At 35.8% G+C, this 14,923-nt stretch overlaps 1 protein-coding gene across 2 annotated transcripts in view; it reads left to right on the top strand.

Moving 5' to 3' along the window:
- Positions 1-14,923, top strand: part of ZEB2 (zinc finger E-box binding homeobox 2) — a 45,071-nt gene that overhangs the window by 23,379 nt on the left and 6,769 nt on the right. The window contains exons 5-7 of one of the 2 annotated variants that reach the window (XR_008911187.1): positions 313-421; positions 1,413-3,391; positions 4,885-10,639. Coding sequence is in view for 1 of the 2 variants with exons in the window: in XM_007494126.3 (XP_007494188.2) it covers positions 313-421; positions 1,413-3,391; positions 4,885-5,065 (2,269 nt within the window). In the remaining variant the exon portion in view is untranslated. The remainder of the gene's footprint in view (positions 1-312; positions 422-1,412; positions 3,392-4,884; positions 10,640-14,923) is intronic. The other variant, XM_007494126.3, reaches the window with a different exon arrangement.

Below are 14,923 nucleotides of genomic sequence, written 5' to 3'. Positions count from 1 at the left end.
ATGAAGAGCTACAAACATTTATATAAATAATTTCCTCTCATCTCAGGACAACTTAAAGAGACATTTTGGAGAAGGGAGTTCAAAAATAATTCTGAAGCAAATATTGGATACTTGTACTAAAGCAATTTTTTTATTTGTTTCAGTTTACTGCAAACATTAAAACTTTTATGGCAATACTGAAAGACTGGGCAAAGAAATGAATGTGTACACAGACCTTTTGGCCTGCCTGAAAAAAGAGGTGTTCTTTATATTCTACCAAAATGTTTTTGTTCCTCTGCATATGCCTCATAGCTGCCTCTTTTCCTCTCATAGCATCAAATGCTGACCCAAGGAGCAGGTAATCGCAAGTTCAAGTGCACAGAGTGTGGCAAGGCCTTCAAATATAAGCATCATCTGAAGGAACACCTGCGAATTCACAGTGGTGAGTAGCAGAGGTGCTGGTGCTCCCATTTGCATTCTATTTAATTAGCTGAGTTTTAAAGATTGTTTAAAATTTACACAGTTCTGTTTGTAGCTTTTTAGAGCTACTAAGGTATTTCATAAATTATGTGTGCCTGACTCATCCTCATGAGATTTGTCCTACCATTAATAGCACTGTCTTGTGAAAAGATTTGTAATACTAACACTTATTAAAAATTATAAATGCTTTGCTTTGTTCCCAAAGCCCAAAGAAATCTGCATGGGTCCCCCCTCCTCCCTTGAACCCTTCCTTATATTGAATAATCTTTGGGTCTAAAAAGGTTCAATTTCAAAAGGAGAGGGAAGGTAGAGATATTCAATGTGGTTTATATTTTTATAACTAAGAAAGATGTAGGATGGTCCTACATAATCATATGAACTAAGAATTTTGTTAGAAAATTTGGGCAGAGATTTCTAAATGCTACTTCAATTCTGGGATCTGTGTTTGAGAAAAAGAGAAACCTACCATTTAGATTTCCACCCCAGAACAAGTCTGATAGCTCTGCCAAGCATTTTATTACCAAATTGGAAGCCATTCAAAGGACTTGTAGGATTGGTGGAATCAATGGAATCTCTACAAAGTTGATTAAAGCCATGGCTTCACTCCCCTTTAAATAGTGTGACATCTTTATTGTGCTATTGACTACACATTAATCTGATGCACTGTTAAAATGGGAGGCTGCCGATGGCAAGGCGAGATTCGGAATCTTTCCTGAGAGCAGAATAGATAGCTGTTCACCTTGCACGGCTAACATCTTGAACTATGTCAACTCAGTGGAGATAAAGCCTAGGAAACAGTTATGGTCAAATAATTCTGACTTAAACCCTTAGAACCTAGAATAGCATCCCTTTTGCCCTTTCCACTGAATCACTTGGGGGTGGTACCCTGGTAGCTGAAGAAGATTGTTATCTATCACAAGATAGTATAATGTTTGTTTTAATTATCATTTTAGGTGAAAAACCATATGAGTGCCCAAATTGCAAGAAACGTTTCTCACACTCTGGCTCCTACAGTTCGCACATCAGCAGCAAGAAATGCATTGGTTTAATCTCTGTAAATGGTCGAATGAGAAACAATATCAAGACGGGTTCTTCTCCTAACTCTGTTTCTTCCTCTCCAACTAATTCAGCCATTTCACAGCTGAGAAACAAATTGGAGAATGGAAAACCACTTAGTATGCCTGAACAAACAGGCTTACTTAAAATTAAAACAGAACCACTAGATTTCAATGACTATAAAGTTCTTATGGCCACACATGGGTTTAGTAGCGCTAGTCCTTTTATGAATGGTGGACTTGGAGCAACCAGCCCATTAGGAGTTCATCCCTCTGCTCAAAGTCCAATGCAGCACTTAGGTGTAGGGATGGAAGCCCCATTACTTGGGTTTCCTACAATAGGTAGTAATTTAAGCGAGGTACAGAAGGTTCTACAGATTGTGGACAACACAGTTTCCAGGCAAAAAATGGACTGCAAGGCTGAAGAAATCTCAAAGCTAAAGGGTTATCACATGAAGGATCCGTGCTCTCAAACTGAGGAACAAGGAGTTACTTCTCCTAATATTCCACCTGTGGGGCTTCCCGTCGTGAGTCATAATGGTGCCACTAAAAGTATTATTGACTATACTTTAGAGAAAGTTAACGAAGCCAAAGCTTGCCTCCAGAGCTTAACTACTGACTCGAGGAGGCCGCTCAGTAATATTAAGAAGGAGAAGTTGCGTACTTTAATAGACTTGGTTACAGAAGATAAAATGATTGAGAACCATAACATATCCACTCCGTTTTCATGCCAGTTCTGTAAAGAAAGTTTTCCTGGTCCCATTCCCTTACACCAGCATGAGCGTTACCTTTGCAAAATGAATGAAGAAATCAAGGCAGTCCTTCAACCTCATGAAAGCATAGTTCCCAACAAATCTGAAATGTTTGTTGATAATAAAGCTCTTCTGCTGTCATCAGTACTTTCTGAGAAAGGAATGACTAGCCCTATCAACCCATACAAGGACCACATGTCTGTACTTAAAGCATATTATGCTATGAATATGGAACCTAACTCTGATGAACTACTGAAAATTTCCATTGCTGTTGGCCTTCCTCAGGAATTTGTGAAGGAATGGTTCGAACAAAGAAAAGTGTACCAGTATTCAAATTCCAGGTCACCATCACTGGAAAGGACCAGTGCCAAGGTGGCGCTGGCTGCCACCAACAACACACCCACTAAAGACTCTTTATCAGCCAGGTCTCCTGTAAAGCCTATGGACTCCATAACATCACCATCTATAGCTGAACTCCACAACAGTGTTACTAATTGTGATACTCCTCTCAGGCTAACAAAACCTACCCACTTTACCAATATTAAACCAGTCGTTGATAAATTGGACCACTCAAGGAGTAATACTCCTTCTCCTTTAAATCTTTCCTCCACATCTTCTAAAAACTCCCATAGTAGTTCGTACACTCCAAACAGTTTCTCCTCTGAGGAGCTCCAGGCTGAGCCTTTGGACTTGTCATTACCAAAACAAATGAAGGAACCCAAAAGTATTATAGCCACAAAGAACAAAACGAAAGCTAGTAGCATCAATTTAGACCATAACAGTGTTTCTTTATCGTCTGAAAATTCAGATGAACCTCTAAACTTGACTTTTATCAAGAAGGAGTTTTCAAATTCAAATAACTTGGATAATAAAAGCACTAATCCAGTATTCAGTATGAACCCATTTAGTGCCAAACCTTTATACACGACCCTCCCACCGCAAAGCGCATTTCCCCCTGCCACATTTATGCCACCAGTGCAGACCAGTATTCCAGGGCTGCGACCATACCCAGGACTAGATCAGATGAGCTTCCTACCACATATGGCCTATACTTACCCAACTGGAGCAGCTACTTTTGCTGACATGCAGCAAAGGAGAAAGTACCAACGGAAACAAGGATTTCAGGTATGGGACATCTTTGGCTGTCTTTCTGCCAGGAAGCAAACGGCTGAAAATTGACTAGATTATGTTCTCCTAGGAAAAAAATAATCTTGGGGGAAAAAATCAAATGTATTTTTAGCAGAAATAGAAGGGTTTATTTTAACTTGAACTTGAAAAACTGAGTGGGCTAGAAAAATAAATGGATTTTAACACTGGAATACGGTACTATGTAAGCACATTTGCTAAAAAAAAACAAGAAGAAGAAAAAAGATAAAAGGACATTTGGAAAAACTTAACATTTATTTTTTGAGGTTTATTTATATTGTATTTGTCAGCCATTAGAATTTTATATATCGCTAACAGCATTTGGTAGACCTTATGTATATGCCAAAAATTATAGTCCACAGCAGTCACATACCTTTACAGATGTTCACAATGTGTAAGAACAGATATATGTGCTCTGTGTGTATGTGTGCATATGTGTGTGTATAACATTAGTTTAGTGAAGTGAGTGATTTTGAGGAATAATTTTTAAGATACTTTAAGACATTCCCTTATGTCTTATTAAGTTCCCTTAGTAATTTTACTGTCTAGTAAATGTTTTACAGTTTCAAATGTAAAAATCAGGTACATTTGAACATTATGGAGAGTAATCCCTGCCTGCACAATAGGAGCACAAATAGCACTGCACCTCCAGAACAGCTGTTCCAGTATTCCAATTTACAGTACATCTGCCCTCTTTGTAAATGTATTTAAGCCTATTTAATCTTCTCTAATATTAATTAGTGCAGACGTAGTCTAAGAAAACTGAACTGTGTGATAGCAAATGGAAATGTATGTTATCATGCAAGTTTGCACTCCTTAGGATCAAGACAAAATAAATATCAAGAAATTTAATAATTTACTGATCCACATTCATTATTGCTTAATGCTGAAGGCTGTTTTAACATAGATAGAACATTGATAAAAAGTGTTATTAATATTCCCTATTTCAAATTACAAAATTAAATATAAAAATATAGCTTGAGGCCTTTAGTCAGTAGACATACATTTAAATAGATTGCATAATAATAACATTTTGTACCTAAATATAAAATTCAATTAAAATGGTTTTCTATAGCTACAGTTATCTCTAAAGTTAGGCCATTGAAAAATAAACAAATTCAGGTTTTTCATTCTTGGGTATACTTATTTCATGAAATAATTTTAAAAAATTTTTATAAATATTCCATTTTTAACCTAGGTAGTTTACTGTATACTATCTTGCCCCCCCCCCCAAATGAAAGTGATATATGCTCTCCAGGACAGAAATGTTTCCCATATCATTCAAATCTGAGGTATAATAATAGAATGATGTAAAATTTGAAGCCTGTCATTAAAAATAAAATAACTTAGATCAATTTGTAAGTATTGTTTTTTAAAAATTCCAGATGTCACATTGTGAGGGTCCAGAGTTTGTGGAAAATTAGGGCAAAAGAAATAGAATGTGTTAGATAAACTATTTGATTCCATCATAGGGAGAATTGCTTGATGGAACACAAGACTACATGTCAGGCCTAGATGACATGACAGATTCCGACTCCTGTCTGTCCCGAAAGAAGATCAAGAAGACAGAGAGTGGCATGTATGCATGTGACTTATGTGACAAGACATTCCAGAAAAGCAGTTCCCTTCTGCGACATAAATATGAACACACAGGTATGAATGACTTTAACTAGCTAGTTAGAGCTTCACTGCATGCTGTACATTTCATAATATTTAATGAGTACACTTGTGCGACATAAGATGTAGCATATGCTGATACTTTCAACAAGGAAGAAATAATGCCTTTGCCTAGCTCAGTTGGACTTTTTTTCTTTGCCTGTTTATTGGATCGTGTGTGTAAATATGAATGCATTTGTCTTCACCTCTTTTGACTTATCTGGAAGCTGAATTCACAAGTTATGTCAGAGAATAGCTTAGTGGGTAGCTCTATGAGAAGATATGGCAATCAGAAGATTAGGTATCAGAAGAATCTTGGTATTCTTACACTGTGACTACATTCTACTAAAACATCTGCTAGAAAATAAGCCAATGAACCAGTTGTCTGCTTCATCAATACCCCACTAAACAACCAGCTATTGCTGCTGTTGTTTGCCAAATATTTGGGAAGTGTGTAAGCACAGCCAATAGACAGGTTCCATGTATGACCTGAAGCTAAGGAAACCACACTTGTACCATCCACAAATCCTAAAAGAGGAAGGGTAAAGGGATGCATAGTATGTACATGAAAGTTATATTCTAAAGGAGATAATGAAATTATCTTTGGATAGAAAACTAAAATAAAAATCCTTAAAATGTATTACTTCATCCCTAATTCATGCACTCCTAACTTTGGGAAATGGTACAAAATAAGGAAGAACTTGCTAACAATTGGAGCTATCCAAAAGTGGAATGGGCTGCCACGGGAGGTGGTGTGTTTCCTCTCATTGGAGGTCTTCAAGCAAAGGCTGGATGGCCACTTGTCGGGTATGTTGTAGAGGGAATTCTTGTTTGGGTATGGGTTGGACAAATGACCACTGATGTCCCTTCCAACTCTCAAGTTTTGTGATTCTAAAATTTTACGAACATGCCCACAAAACAGCATATCTCTAAAGGTGTGGGCAAAATTAAGGGAGAAGTTTTAGTGACTTTTAATGTGGGGAGATGATTGTTCACCATATTCATAGGTTCTTTTTGCATTGGTGATCCTGTGCTTTTCCAGGCTGAATCAAGTGAAAAAGATAATTGATTTAGGATGAATCAGAATTTGGCTAGGGGAGAGTATACCTGTAAGTATAGCTTTGGTGAGAGTTTGGTCACAGAATCATAGAGACTTAAAGCTGGAAGGGAACTTGGGTATCATCTTATTAAAATCTCATCCTATACCCAAAGTCTAGAAAGGTCTATAATATACTGGAAAAAGAACTAGACTTGGAGTCAAGAAAGATATAGGTCTAAATCCTGCTTCCTGTCCAGTCTAATCCAATAAGCATTTATTTAAACACCTTCTACATGCAAAACTATGTGCTAGGTACAATTGACTCAGAGATAAGATTAAAAGAAAAACTAGAGAGTAGGGGAGTGGTTTATAACATTTTATGTGCTTGACCAATGGCAATTCACCCAACCTCTGAAGTTCAGTTTTCTTATCTATAAGACGGGAATAATCATATCAGGCATCCAGACTTGTCAGGTTTGTTGTGAGGATCAAATTATATATAGTCTTTTTCAAATCCTAAAGCCCTATGTAAATGTTTTCTTTAATTAAGAAATATTTTAATAATACCTTAAATCTATATTGAACTTCAAAGTTTACAAAGTGCTTGTCTCACAACATCCCCGTAAAGGAAGTATGAAAAACATTATTATCTACTTTTGATAGATGAGGAAACTGAGTCTCAGAGAGGTAGGAATCAGGGTGCCAGTCCTTCTGACTTGGAATTGAAGGGTTTTTTTTCCATCACACCACACTTATTTGACCAAGTAGTCATACAATTGTTCAATGTAGTCAGAATTAGAGCTCGTCTCCTGATTCCATGCTACCTTTCTAGTCCAGAAGTCTATGCCAATTGGGACAAGTATGCTTTTCCTTCTTTTTTAGGAGTCTAGATAAGAATAGAACCTTAGAGGAAGATGTGTGTCTGTAGCCCAATCCCTTATTTGGTAAATAGGAAAATGGAAACATAGTAAAGTTAAGTAGCTTATAACATAACTAAAGTTAGCAGAACTGGAATTCAATTCAGTAAACAATTCAATTTAGTAAGTGCCTATTATATACAAATCTTTGTGCTAGGTGTTGAGGATATAAATATATAATGAACAGCAATCCCTCTCTTCAAGAAGTTTACATGCTACTGGGTTGGAGGTGGCAGGTTGGATAAGGGTACCATTTACATAAAAGCAAATATAATACAAGGAAAAGATGAAGTGAGCACCAAAAAAAAACTTGGGAGGATCAGGGAAGAATGACTTCAAGATGGCACCAAAAGTGATAGAAGACTGGTGGAAGACAAAGATGATAAGGAGAGAATACATTTGTCATGGGAGATGGCTTTCATGAAATTAACAGAGAAGGAAATGGAGTTTTGAGTTTGAGTCTAAATGTAAACAGTTTGGACTGGAAGAAAACCTATAGAATCCCATTTTTAAAGTAGCATTCTTTTAGCTTGACCAACTGTTATTTTTCCTGTGTCCCAAACTCTAACTGAATAGGTGGAGAATTCCCTGAGTAGACAGAGCAGGGAATCACACAACCAAATGAGAGAGAGAATCATAAGATTTTCATTTTCAATAAAAGGTCTAAATTTGGGTCTTCTAAGTAAAGTATTTACCAAACAACTAGAATTATTTGGGGGGAAAGTAAGAATATTAAGTAAGGGGAAGAAAAAATATTATTAAAAGTTTAATTTTAAATTAGAGTTAATAACCATAGAATATATTGTACCTAAATTTTCCCATCTTTGTATCTCATTCATAAATATTTTGTCAATATCTAAATATTGTAGAACCTAATAAATATTAACACTTTTAGATTAAAAATTAAACTAACTTTTAATATTTTAAGTATGTTTGGTTATGAAAAATCCATTTAATATTTCACAATTTAAATTTCACTGTTTAGCAGAAGCAGTAGCAAAGACACTTATCTGTGTCTGAATGATTTTAATGCAACCATGTACAAACATTACCTTTTACAGCACAGCTTCTGTAAAGGTCTTCTCAATCTGTCCTTCATATGTAGTAAGATAGAGCTGACTCTCACAGCATAGGCTGACTCCATGGTCAATAGTCTTAATGAAATTAAAAGCCAAAAAGCTGACAAGTAAAAGATGAAGGCAAAGTTGTTTTCAAAACAAACTGTATTTAAACAAAACAAAACAAAAATAAAAGTTTGCTCTTTTGTGATACTTAGAAGTAGACTTATCAACAGGACAGTAATTCATCAATTATAATTAGTCAATAACAAGCCTGTTGTTAGTTTTTCATCTTTCTGGATTTTGGGCTTGTCTTTGTTGTTCTCTTGACCCAACAAAGAATAAATGTTTCTTATTTCTGAATCTTGGTTTCCAACAAAATGAAGATTGTTACACATTTTTCTATCAATAATTAGAAATTTAGGGGGCAGCTGGGTAGCTCAGTGGATTGAGAGCCAGGCCTAGAGACGGGAGGTCCTAGGTTCAAATTTGGCCTCAGACACTTCTCAGCTGTATGACCCTGGGCAAGTTACTTAACCCCTATTACCTAGCCCTTACCACTCTTCTGTCTTGGAAGCAATACACAGTATTGATTCCAAGATGGAAGGTAAGGGTTTTTATAAAAAAAAAAATTTAAAAACAATATTTAGAAATTTAGCCAATTTTCTTTTTTCATTGAATATCCAAATTTTGGATTTGTGATTGATAATTGATAGTAATATGTTTATCATTCATAAAAAAGATTCCTGAGAAATTCCTATTAATGGAAACTAAGTCTCTAAGATGCTAGGGCTAGCAACAAGTAAAGTTAATAAAATAAACATTCAGATAAGTATTAACTCTAAATTTGTCATTACTATGATGCTTTGACTGAATTCATAGATTAACATTTAAAATGTTTTCTTTTAAAAGGAGTAAGGAGGAAATTATGATACATTCTCAGAATCCTATGTACTTTTATCTTTGTACTGTTGAATTTGTTTTCCTAGAAGATGCAAACCTGTTGTTAGTTTCCTTAGTTATCATCATTCTATTACTAAAATTAACCAAAAAAGCATTCAGAGATGCCTATTGCTGCTTTGGTTCACATTCAGTCATCATTATTGCTGATTTTGTGAGGTTTATGGTAGCTAGGAGATCTGAGTTCATTTTATGATATACTGAAAGAGCGTTTGAGATATTTCATTTGGTCTTTAGGACAAACCATTTTGGAAAATTTAAGTTAAAGTTTATTTGTTGAAAACTAATCTATCATTACCTTTTGTCCCCAGCTGTCTCTCTCATTCTACTTGGTCCTTGTTCACAGTGAATTTACTTTAATCATCCTTAAGAGAGCAACATAATCTTTAATTTTTGAAATCTATGACTTCTTAGTTTCTTTTTCTGAGTGCAAAAAAAAAAAGAAAAAGAAAACTCTGCTAAAGGATTGGTTTTTGCAACATTCTGGCACCAAAAATGTTAATTATCACAAAGAAAGCTTATGAATTCCATGTATGACTTCCTTTAAAATACTAATTTGAAAATTCCTTTGATCATATACTATTGGGACTCATGTATCTACTCCACTAACTTCCTTAGGTCTTCTTTATTCAAAATGAGCTGAAAGCCTAGGGGTTAAGTCAATCACTAGTCAAATTCTTTCTTAGGTTGTACACTACTGTTTTTATATCCTAAACCTTCTGCCATATGATTTATTTCAAACATCATTCTAGCTTCCAGGTGAATCATCAGGCTAGAGATTAAAGAAAAAAAATAAGCCGCAAAAGGCCTTAAGCATTCAGAAATTTGTATGCTTCTCTGAACCTTGTTCCTATACAAATGTATTTCTAGGAGCTCTTGATTTCAATCAGGCAGATAGCCTAAAAAGAGTAAGAGAAAAGATAAATGTTTAAGCCACTATTTCTTTAAACTAGATTAGAAGGTATAGCAGTTGGTGAACTTTCCTAGTATGTGATAGGAGTCAAATAATTTTTCCATTAATATTGCCTTTAGCCTGGTATGTATAATAATAATTGCTGTTCACATTTATATGATATTTTAAAGTTCACAAATATTTTTTGCACGATAGTTCACTATGATAGAAAAATTATTATCCCCAATTGTTAGATGATAAGACTGAAGAATAGAGAGTTTAAGTAACTAATTCAGGACTATAAGTAAGTCAACCCAAGATTGCCTATTCCATGTTCTCACTTTCACAGATTTCCTTGTGATCTTTCCCTTTCTCCCTTTTCTTCTAGGATCTCTCTCTCTTGCTCTCCTCCTCCTCCTCTTCTTCTCCCCATTCTCTCCCTCCTCCCACCTCTCTCTGTACTCCTCTAATCTCCCTTTCTCTCTCTCCTCTCTCTTCCACTCCCCCTTTCTTCCTCCCTTCCTCTTTCCTTTTATTACAGTATTTCTTTCCAAGTTTCCAAATGATTTGGAAGAATAAAAGCTTTGTTCCTCAATTCATAGACTCTTAGAACTAGAAGAGACATTATCTAGACCATACTCCCTCATTTTGCAGGTGAGGAAACTGAGGCCCAGAGAAGTTAAATGACTTGCTCAAGTTCCCATGGTGAGTTAACAATGACAGAGTTGGTGCTAAAAATCAGGACTCCAAGTTCACAATCCACTTTTCCTTCCATTACATCATCCATCTTAAAACTGACTCATTTAGAACTTAACTCTTCTAATTTCATTGAAAAGAAAATCCATTGTTTTAAGATAAATTTCATACACTGCCTTCAGATCATGAAGCCATATTAATGTTTTCATACTATAACAGTATTAGTGACAGTATGTTCTGGAAAGTAATCTCCAGCCACAGAATATTTTATGGGCTCTAATTTAATTAAGCTTCCTATGCTACTTTTAAGGATCCTAAATCTTGTGCTCAAAGTAACATTATCCTTCAAAAAGAGAGAACCATTCCATTGGCTCCATTTTGCTGCTTTCTACAGATTTGGAAAACAACGACAAAGTTGAAGTTCTCTAGTGTTCTTGATCAATTTGATTAAGTCAATCATTAACTCATTTAAAATTAACCCTTAACCTGAAGGACTTTCAAAAAAAGGTTCTGAAAAAGAACAAGATCCAAATATAGAATACATTACTGTCTTAGAGATACCCTTGCTTTACATTTAGCCATTTAAGGAGATTCTAGAGGTATTTTTTTTAATTACCAAGTTTGGTCATTTATCCTGAAGTTTGTTTCTATTTTTAAAAATTTAAATCATATAGGTTTTTTTGTCCCACAGTGGACCACTAGAGTCATTCTAACTTAAATTTCTTTCAAAATAGTCAAAACAATCTAGCTAGCTAAACACAGCAGAATGACTGGTAAGGTGCTAGAAATATCATTTATTCTAATTGGGCTGATTAGTTGTACTTGAACTTAGAAGAGATCATCTATTCAGTTCATTTCTATACTTGCCAAGCACTTCCGTGTGTGTGTGTGTGTGTGTGTGTGTGTGTGTGTGTGTATGTGTGTGTGTGTGTGTGCGCGTGCGCGTGCACATGTGTAGGGCATTTTATGAGCTCCTGGGCACACACAAAGTAAATGAGACACAGCTGCTGAGCCAGCATGACATGGTGGTCTATTAGAGAGTTAGTCTTGAAGTCGAGAGGATTTGCATTCAAATTTTGCTCCTGACACCTACTATTTGTGTGACCCTGGATAAGTCACTTAATCTCAGTGTTTTAGGCATCTCTTTAAGATTATGAGTTACAGAGAAGGTGCAAACTTACTTTGGTAAAGGGAGTTTCCTCACCTGGGAGTTACCTATACCAAAAAAATTATGGGTCCAATCTTTACTTCTGTCTTGCTCATAGTCATACGGAGGAGGGAGAAAGAGATAAGGCATTACAATAAATGGTAGAATTTGGTAAGTACAAAAGAGAATTTCAAATTTTATCTGAAATAATAGAGAGGAAAAGACTATTTCAGTCTGAAAAGGGATAATAGGGTAAGGGAAGCCTTTGTGATAGTGATGGCATCTGAGTTGAATTTGAAAGAAGGGAGGAATTTCTAAAGGAAAAGGTTGAGGGGGAAATCCATTCCAGGCATAGGGAATGGTATGAGCAAAAGCATATAGAAGAGAGAGTGTAGACCAAGGACAGGTAACATGACAGGAGATTCCCATTTAGCTGCAATGTAGTATATATAGATGGAAGAAGTATGAGTTAAAGCTGGAGTAGAACTCTGGAGTCATTTAGTCATTCCACAAACATTTGCTAAGCACTTAGAAGTATCAAACACTGTACTAATCACCAAGGATACTAAGAAAAGCAATTTTAAAAAATCTCTTCCCTTTAGGAGTGTACATTCTTGAGTAAAGTAATGAATGTGATAAGAACCATGCACAAAGATTGCTTGAGGAATGCTATGAAAGATTTAGGTAGACAGGGAAAGTTGGGTATTATTGTTCAGTTGTTTTCTAGTCATGTCTGATTCTTCATGACCCTCTTTTGAGGTTTTCTTTGCAAAGATATTGGAGTGGTTTTCCATTTCCTTCTCCAGTTTATTTTATAGATGAGGAAACTGAGGCAAACAGGGTTAAGTGACTTGCCATGGGTCATGCAGGTAGTGTACAAGGCCAGATTTGAACTCAAGAAGATGAGTCTTCTGACTCCAAGCCCAGGATTCTATTCACTGAACCACGTAGCTATCCACATAGTTTGGTGATTATCATAAATATTAAAACAAGAGCTACTCGGAGTCTGAGTCTGTTTGGTGGCAGTATGAGTGGAGATCAAGGGAAAGAGAAGTAAAATCAGTAAGCATTGGGAATTGATTTGATACAAGAACTAGGAAAGAGTCAAAATGACTATGATTTGGGGGCTGTGTGCAGTGTCATCATAAGTTCATAGATTTATATGTACAAGGGACCTTTGAAGTTATTCAGATCAACTCCTGGGCTTTAGAGATGAGAGAATTGCAACCAAAATAACTTCAGTGACTTGGTCAAAGTTACACAGATATTAAGTGGCAAAACCAGCCTTCATATCTTAGTCCGCTAACTCTAAATCCAATGTTCTGAAAATCTGAAATTCCATTTGGAGCATGTTGATCTTAAGGACTAGTGTTACAGTGAGCTGGAAGTATCCAACTAACAGTAGGGGAATACAAGCCTAGCACTCTGGAGAAAGGCTGGAATTTAAGAAATGTGACATAGTAGAGGTGTCACTACTATGTGACAATAATGGAAACCTAAGCAATGAAGAGAATTGCAAAAGAGAGTCTGTACAAAGAGATGAGAAGAGGACCAAGCAACAAACCTTGGGGTAATCACCCAACATTTCAGGATGAATCAGTAAAGGAGACAAAGTGGGAGGATATCCATGATGTCAGAGAAAAGAAACCAGTATACAGTGAAGTAAAAGGAAAAGCTTGAAGATAGGTCAAAGAAGAGAATGACTGAAAAGATCTCCTGAGATTGATAAAAAAAGGTTATTTGTGTTAGAGACAACAGTTTAAACTGAGTGATGGGGGTAGAAGCAGGTCTGCTAGTATCCATGTCTATACTGTCTGATAGTGCCCAAAGAATAATCCCACCAATATTTCCTTTGACTAAAAAGTTTCTTCCACATATCTTGACTCATTTATGTCACTTCTTATCAAATGTACAATTCTGTATTTCTAGTCAAAAAGACCTTGATTCAAATCCCATCTCTGACATTTAAAAATTTTTATTTTATTTTTTAAGCCCTTATTTTCTGTCTTAATAATTCAGAAGGACAATGGCTAGGCAGACTGGGTTAAGTGACTTGCCCATGGCCATACAGGAAGAGTCTGAGGCCAGATTTGAACCCAAGTCCTCCTGACTCCACTGTGCTCCCTAGCTGCCCCTCATATTTGTTATCTGTGTGACAAGCCACTTATCCTCTCTGAGCATTTCTCTTAAGATGTATATACACACACACATATATACACATACATGATCACAGAACTTTAACTGGTATAGAAAATTAAGTATTTCATTTAATTTATCCCAAAATTCAATGACAAAGGTCAAGATAATTATTATCTTATTTTAACATTGGGTAGAAACTGGGTAATTTTCAGTTCATAGCTATTTTGTGAGTATATTGTGACATTTAAACTCTATCCTTGATCATAGTTACTTGTGTCAAAGTCTTATCTCCTCCATAAAATTATAAACTCCATTAAGGGCAGGAACCATATCTTACTCATCTTTATATCACATATAGCACCCAGCCCAGGGCCTTCTACATAAGAGGAGCTAAACAAATTAACTACTAACATCTTACCCTCTTTTGATAATATTTCATTTACTGTCAAGTCTAGAAAAGAAAAATCAGACGTAACACAACTGCATAGACATTCCAAGAAGGCATGCATGATCTCTGCCTTCTTAAAATATTCTGTGTCATGTTAAATTACCTTTCCATCATGGTGGTCTGTCAAATGAAAGAGCATGCCATCTTTCCAGATTCTTGGCTCTCCATTGGAATTCTCTCTTTTGCTATTCAGTATACCTCATTCATCACATCTTTTCCCAGGGACAAGGAGTGGCATTTTTTTGTGGTTTGAATTATTTTCCCCCCTATATTATTAACTGCCTTAAACCTTCCAGTAGATTTTAGCTTTCTTATTTTCCAATATAATATTGCAGTCACCAAGAAACACCCACCTCTTTCCTCCCTTTCAGGCATATAGCTTATTCACACTCTAATCTCATGCCTCGTCACCATAACTATATTGGATATACCATTAAGACAGAATCCATTAATGAGAGAGTGCATAGCAATCTACATAGCTTTTTAAAAAAATAGTATTCCACGAAGGCATTCAATTACATCATTAAAGATATGTAATTACTAATTGATATTACCTATA

Source organism: Monodelphis domestica, chromosome 4 (genome assembly GCF_027887165.1).
Source record: "Monodelphis domestica isolate mMonDom1 chromosome 4, mMonDom1.pri, whole genome shotgun sequence".
NCBI lineage: Eukaryota > Metazoa > Chordata > Mammalia > Didelphimorphia > Didelphidae > Monodelphis > Monodelphis domestica.
Note: the sequence above shows the minus strand (reverse complement) of the source record. Positions and strands in the feature narration are given on the sequence as shown.